General features: G+C 38.5%; 1 protein-coding gene across 1 annotated transcript; it reads left to right on the top strand.

Annotated features, from left to right (window-relative positions):
• Window positions 1–2,322: 2,322 nt before the first annotated feature.
• LOC121978080 (non-specific phospholipase C6-like) lies at window positions 2,323–6,969 on the top strand. The gene is made up of 6 exons (XM_042530464.1): window positions 2,323–3,309; window positions 3,402–3,578; window positions 3,649–3,909; window positions 5,269–5,327; window positions 5,835–6,070; window positions 6,807–6,969. Exons 1-6 carry the CDS (start codon window positions 2,346–2,348, stop codon window positions 6,967–6,969), a joined length of 1,860 nt encoding a protein of 619 aa, XP_042386398.1. The 5' UTR covers window positions 2,323–2,345.
• The last annotated feature ends 697 nt before the right edge of the window (window positions 6,970–7,666 follow it).

Here is a 7,666-nt window from a genome sequence, read left to right as displayed (position 1 = left end):
ATCTGTCTTAACTGTTATGTATTGATAAAGTACTAAAAATGAGAAAATCTTATCTCCTTTGAGGTTTACATTTTTGATGTTATGACATTTTTCTGGATTTTGGTGTAGATGACACTTTGGTAGCAATTAAATTGTTTATGCCTTTAGGTTCCCAGTTTCAAACTGTAAAATAAAACACAAGTTGATGTAGCCATGGCGGGCATAGTTAAGGCTTACTTGAAAACAAATTTCTGAAAAGTGATAGCTAACAATATTACTATTCCACTAACACTTGTTTTGCATTATTATTGCTCAATGAAATTCCACAATAAGAGAACACACCGTCATGTTACTTAATTGTGGTGGCCCTTTCTCAGCCCCTGCTACGATTTGGTCTTCTAGCAGAGGAAGAGTCAACTGTCAAGTCAAAGGTCAATAAATGTTGTAATTTTTTATCTAGACAAAAAAAGTGATTGAAAGTAGAGATCAAGAATCTCTAGATCCTTAATGATCTCCTACCAGAAAAACGAGTGTTAAAGAAATTAAATTAGTATGGAAGACTAACTTTAATTTGTGGATTTGTTGAAGCGCCAAGTTAGATAGGAAAAAATTTGTGACAAAAAGCATTTGTATATGGCAAATCGTATTTAGAGGTTGCAACGGAAGTGTTTTCTTTAATTATAACAAGTATATTTATTCAGTTATAGCATATATTCTTTTTAAGTTATATTAGATGTCTTTTTTTAATAAAATAATTAACTAAAAATTTAATTGTATTAGATCGCTTCATTTATCATAACATTTGCACGACAAAAAAAAATTAATAACAATATAAATGCACTCATAGTATGCTTTCAATTAGTTGAAAAGATGTACAAAAATGTAGGTAACTTTGTTTAATTATAGTTAGATTTATTTTTTTTTGTTTTATGGAGTAGGTGCCTTAATTTTAATTAAAAATTACAATAGACATTTTCTATTTTCATTTATTTTTTAATAAATATTATTTTACAATTATGACACATTATCATGTGCAAATCGGTATAAGCTCCTTAGATATAGATGAGTATTCCATTAAAATTGAATCCAACTGAATTAATTGAAATCGAATAAATTAAATTTTTTGAAACTAATTAAATTGACGGAATTTTCTAATAAAAATTGAACAAATAGAATTAATAAAATATTGATTTTTTGATAAAAAAATAAATTAACTGAATTTTTCAAATATTATGGAAGATTTACCGATTAGTTAGATATTTATAGATTAAAGTAGGGGTGAGCAGTCAACCCACTAAAGCGACCAACCTGCTCATATCGACCCAAATCGAATCGAAAAAAAATTCCTACCGAATATAGGGCCAGATGTAGTGTCCTGATATTATATTATCTGATCTAGTAAGACCGGATAATTTTTGACCCCAATAATCGAACCAACCCAATCCATGATCACCCATATTTGTAGCGGCTATTGTCAATAAACTGTTACACGTAGTAGCTACTGTCGATTAGCTGCTACAACATGTAATGAGTAATGTCTATTATCATTTGAAAATATTTTTATTTTTTATTATATTTATATTTTATATTTCATTGGATATATGGTTGAATATCCAAATAATTGATAATCTGTCGGATATAGGGCCGAATGTAGAGTCCTAATATTATATTATCTGATATAATAGGATCGGATAATTTTTTATCCCAATAATAAAATCAACCTGATCCACGATCACTATAGAACGGTTGTATAATCTTAACCATAATTGCAAACCTAAATTTGCATGACTATTAATTATAATTAAGGTTAAGAACAAATTGCATATGAATATATGATATAAAAATATTACATATTCCACATAAAAAGTATTTTCTAGAGAATTAATAACTTCGTTTCTATTATAATATATTATCCTTTTGCTAGTTTTTAGTTTTTGCGCTTAATTACCATAAGACTATATATAATGTATAGAAGGTTTTTAATTTTTATTTCCAAACTATCAATCTAATTAATAAATTTACATTAAAAATAACAATTTGCTCCATATCTCTTAACAAATTAATTGCCCATCCACTAGACACACATGCAAAGTTAACTGTGCTTCCAAAATGGTTGTTGCACTTGTTGTATATCACCGACATTCATAAATAAAGATTTGATTGTTCTATAATTTTGTCCAACAATAGCTTTGATTCAAGCAATAAATCAACATCCAAAAATTGTCAAATTCGTGAAAGCAGACAGACACTGATCGACCATGGCGAAGTCTTCCCATTTTCCTCCTCTTCTTCTCCTTGTTCTTTCCGCGTGGTGCATTAATTTTCACGCAGCGCAGAATCCGATCAAGAACGTGGTGGTGCTGGTGATGGAGAACAGGTCGTTCGACCACATGCTGGGGTGGATGAAGCCCAACCTCGGCCTCCCCTTCGACGGCCTCACCGGCGAGGAGTGCAACCACAGGAACGTCTACGACCCCGCTTCACCCACCATCTGCGTCTCCCCGACCGCCCAGTATGTGGATCCCGACCCCGACCACTCCTTCGAAGCTATCCGCTTCCAGGTCTTCGCCAGCGACAACGCTTCCTCGCCCCCCACCATGTCCGGCTTCGTCCAGGACGCCCTCACCCTCTCCGAGGAAACTGCTGCCGCCGTCATGCAGGGCTTTCCCCCGGCCAAGCTTCCGGTCTACGCCACCCTGGCGAGCGAGTTCGCTGTGTTCGACCGGTGGTTCTCCTCCCTGCCGGGGCCGACGCAGCCCAACCGCCTCTTCGTCTACTCCGCCACCTCCCACGGGGACACGAGCCACAACAAGAAACATCTCATCCAAGGCTACCCGCAGCGGACTATCTTCGACTCTATCCGCGACGAAGGCCGCGACTTCGCGGTGTACGCCACCAGCTTGCCCACCACTCTGTTCTACCGCAACCTACGCAAGCTCAAGTACGTGTTCAAGTTCCACAGGTTCTCGACGTTCGCCAAGCACGCGGCGCGCGGGGATCTGAAGACCCTCAGCGTGTTGGAGCCTCGTTACTTCGACCTGTTCGGCAAGGAAGCCAACGACGACCACCCGTCGCACGACGTTGCCAATGGCCAGTGGGTGGTCAAGGAGGTTTATGAGGCGCTAAGGGCGAGCCCGATGTGGAACCAGAGCCTCTTGATCATCACCTACGACGAGCACGGCGGGTTCTACGACCACGTCCCCACCCCTAACGTCGGCATCCCCAGCCCTGACGGCATCGTCGGGCCGGAGCCCTTCTTCTTCAACTTCGACCGCCTCGGCGTCCGGGTGCCCACCATAATGGTCTCTCCATGGATCAAGAAGGGAACAGGTGACGCATGCTGCGGTGTTCTGTTTTTTAAGTTTCTGTTAAGGTAGGATTCAATTCGATCTGCTGATGACTGTTGCTAATTGCTTCTACAGTTGTGTCGCGGCCAAACGGACCGACGCCCACCTCCGAGTACGAGCACTCTTCCATTCCGGCAACCATCAAGAAGATCTTCAACCTCAGTTCTGATTTCTTGACGCAGAGAGATGCTTGGGCTGGCACCTTTGACAACGTCTACTCCGAGCTGACCTCTCCAAGAACAGATTGCCCTGGTAATCCATTCACAACCGGTCTCCTCTGTTTCTTCCCATTAAAATGACTCGATGCAAGCTCTCACTGCAGAACTGCTCCCCGTTGTGCCACCTCTGAGGGTAACGGAGTTGAACGAGAACAGAAGGATATCTGAATTTCAAAGTGAGCTCGTCCAATTGGCGGCGGCTCTCAATGGCGATCACCACATGATTGACTCGGGTGTGATTGAGGGAATGAGTGTGAAGGAGGCTGATGCGTACGTGAACCATGCAGTTGCCAGGTTCTTCAAAGCGAGCAAAGAGGCCATCAGGAAAGGTGCTGATGGAAACGAGATAGTAGACTTGACTACAAATGGACAATGAAAACGAAAAAACATGGCCGATTACTTGTAAGAATGAATAATGTTTATTCATGATGTAATCAAACTGTTTGCAATCCAATTTGCATACGAAATGTCCCCTACCAACTCCGCCGACGCTGCCGGAGAAGAAGGAAGAGGATTAGAAACCTATTAGAGAGGAAAAGGTCGAGGCCCAAGAGCCGGTTCTTTTTTTGACCCAACGAGCCGGTTCTTTTTTTTATTGTAAATAGAATATATTAACCCACTTTAGATGAATAGATGCCCACGTTCACATATGGATCCGGATCCGCTTCTCATTCCAGTGACTCCTCCCACTCTGTCTCCGCCAGAGAGGCAATCTCCAACGACTCCGACTCCGACTACGACTCCTCCGGATCCAACTCCTTCTACGCGTGCTATTCCTGAGACTTCCATTCTTTTGCCGCCGGAGGAGCAAACTACGACGACTCCGGCTCCCACAAGTCAGCCTCTATCCCCAGCTCCGCCTCCTCCGTCTCCACCTGCTCTGTTTCCGCCGGAGAGCGAGACTCCGACGAGTCCAGCTGATTTTCCAATATTAGATGATCTTGATTCTGTACATTTGGAATCGAAATCGAAATGAAAATCTGAATCAGATTCAACAAGGCCGGCACAAGGCATAGCCATTAAGGCCTATGCCTAAGGGGTCCTATTATATTGGGACTCACAAATTTTATATATATATAAATCAAATATGAATATTAATTTAAAAACATATAAATTTAGATATTAAATATTTAAAATTATAGTTAAAATAAATTTTAGTCAAGATTTATTTTTATCAAAAATTTTAATTTTTTACTAGCTAAATTATATTTGATCAAAAATTTTAAATTTTTTATAGATTAAATCTGGATCATTTTTATTTTTTTTACTTTAGATTTAATTGATAATTTTAATTTTTTACTATTAAAATTAAATTTAGTTGGTAATTTATTTTTATTTTTTTATTAAAATTTAATTAGTAATTTTAAATTATTTACTGTTTAAAATTTAATTTATTAATTAAAATTAAATTTTGTTAATAAATTAAAAATATTTATTGATTATACTTAATTAATATTTTTTTATAAAAATACTTTTCAAAGTTAAAAATATATTTAATATTGTAGTATTATTTCTTCCTTAAATTTTATTTTTCTTTCACTTTTTTGAAGAATTCATCATCGATATTTTCTAGTTAAATATTTTTCACTAAATAAATTTTATTAATAATTTATCAAAGTTAAAATTGATAAAAATACAGTTTAATTCACGAATCTCCCATCAATACGGGATTTGATTTCGAGGAAGAGTATATTATAAGTAGTGACTATATCTAGTACTCAAACATATTTCCTCTAGGTCACATAATAATTTTACTGCTATGTCAAGAGTTTCCTTCCTCGGAGTTAAAAATAATTGATATTTTTTTTTCAAAAAAAATATAATTAAAATATATATTAATAGTATTACAATAATTTATTACTTAGTTCTAAATTAGTTAATATAAAATATTTTTTATTTTTTAGGTTTTACATAAGATAAAATTATTGTTACGTGGCCTAGTTGGCTACTGCTTCCAATTGTATAAATAATCATTGACAATATATAAAATTGTCCTTTTAAATTTTACTAATAAAAATAAATGTCGTCCCAGGGACATAGTTGAGTTGACTAATACGTGATAGATATTGTTACAATGGACAAAGGTGTCGAATCTCGGCAAAACCAAGAAAAATGCTCTTGCCACAACGACCAATTGCAGCTTCCCGATTTATCTCCTTACAGATGCTTGTAGGGTCGATCGTATTGGACTGTTAGGGTGGCAAATTCCACATTTTGCTATAACTAATAAAATTAAATATTTCTAATAATATTTATTTAAAAAATATTAATTTTTTTTCATGGTTTAAAGTGTCATGTCGAAACGGTCAAAACGGACGAACCATCTCGTTCCACTTGGCAACCAGCACCGGCACGACCCCCGCACCAGACCCACGACAGGTGCGACGTGTTGCGCGCCCTCGTGGTCACAGTGGAGGGGTCGCTCGACCCTGCAACATTAGCGGAGGGGTCGCATAACCCTTCTGTTGCCGCCGCGGAGGTATCGTGCGACCCTGCGATCACTATAGAGGGGTCGCACGCGCCAACGTGGTCGCGCTGAAGGAGTCACGCAATCCCCCCGGTCATGACCGGTCGCGCAATCCCGCGACAGTGCCGAAGTCGTGCAGGCTCACAAGTGGTGCTGGATTTCAATTTTTTTTAATTAAACTTAAGTTAATTATTTTAATCAACTCCTAGTTATGATAGAGATAATAAAGACTTTATTAAACCCTAATAAAATTATCTAATTAATTTTATATTTCATTTATTTTAATTTAAAATTTATAATAAAATTTTTATTTTTTTATTTATCTATTTTCATATCTTTTCTTTTTTTTTAAAGATTATTTTCCATCTTATTTATTTTTCGAATATTTATGTTAAATTTGTTAATTTTTAATTAATATATTTTATATTTAAAAAATACTGAAACTATATCGACACGACACGATATGGTATCAAAATTATATCATTCTAGTCCAGGACTGAAACTTCGGTACGGGTCAAAATTTTAAACCTTGATTTTTTTTCCGCCTAGGGCCTAAAAAATGATTGAGTCGGCCCTGAGATTCAATCTGGCGTTTGCTTTCTGAAATTGCGAGAGAAGATCTCGCAAACGTGGATTCACTGTAAGTTAGTCTGTTTATTGGTTTGTTTGTTTTATTGAGGATAGGGGTTTTAGATTCTGTGTACCGCCGCAGGAGGGACGGAAAAAGTAACCGGAAGAGGTGGAGGCGTTCTTGTGCCTCTTCTTGATGATCTTGACGATGATTTTTCTCTGCAGGCAGGTTTTCCCTGAAGTTGGCGGCGTGGCTGCCGCTGACGTCGGCGATGTGGCCGGCTGGACAGTTGACGTTTCGGCCGCCGCAGAAGACGGAGCTGACGCGGAAGGCCCTGAAGTCCCAGGAGAAATGCTTGGGGGAAGCTTCGCTGCAAAGGCAGCTTGAAGTCGAGAATCCATGGCGAACGCCGCCTGATCCAAAGAGTTGAAAAGTCAGCGGATCACTAGATCTTCTTCCATGTCGACGAGAGTAAATTGGGTGAGACTTGGGTCATTACTCCTTCCAGGTGGGAAATCCTCTTTAGGCGGGAACTTTTAGGTGGACAATGTCAATAACGCTAAATCTAGTAATCTACCCTCTTTTTGGATAGGAAATCGTGCTTAATCAATTATTGAGGCACAAATTCCATAATTACTATGGATTTTCACTCATTAGATGGCTATTACATTTTCCTTATATGCTCACATTAGGGTTCGTCGAGCTGGTCAGCTGCGTTTTCTTTCTCGTCCGCCTGAGTATCATTGCCGCTCTTCACGTGTTTTCTTATTTCTTTCTCCCCTTACTACTATCATCACGCGTTCGACGACGGTTAGGGATGAGAGTCGGAGACGCTTCAGACCTTCAAGAGAAGGGCCTAGTGAGAGCAAGCCTTCCGATCCTCTTCCCCTTGTTCAAAATTACCCCAGCCAGATACATTGAAATTGAAACCTTAGCCCTTCATTCGGCCTAGCTATGAGATTCCCGATGGCTTCCAGGTTATCATCCCTCATCCCTCTTGATACGGTGCATGATTGTGGGGACGGTAAAATGATATGGTTATGAGTCAAGACCATGAAAGGGTCAAAAGTCAAACTGACCTAGA

This window comes from Zingiber officinale, chromosome 4B, assembly GCF_018446385.1.
Source record: "Zingiber officinale cultivar Zhangliang chromosome 4B, Zo_v1.1, whole genome shotgun sequence".
Taxonomy (NCBI): domain Eukaryota; kingdom Viridiplantae; phylum Streptophyta; class Magnoliopsida; order Zingiberales; family Zingiberaceae; genus Zingiber; species Zingiber officinale.
The sequence above is the reverse complement of the archived record's forward strand: the minus strand, read 5'-3'. Positions and strand labels throughout refer to the sequence as shown.

Bases quoted from the DNA above. Each gene is read 5' to 3' on its own strand.
- LOC121978080 (XM_042530464.1), top strand. From the start codon at position 2,346: ATGGAGAACAGGTCGTTCGACCACATGCTGGGGTGGATGAAGCCCAAC. The intron at 3,579-3,648 runs GTAATCCATTCA...CTCTCACTGCAG, and splicing joins TCCAAGAACAGATTGCCCTG to AACTGCTCCCCGTTGTGCCA. The intron at 3,910-5,268 runs ATGGACAATGAA...TAGTACTCAAAC, and splicing joins GATAGTAGACTTGACTACAA to ATATTTCCTCTAGGTCACAT.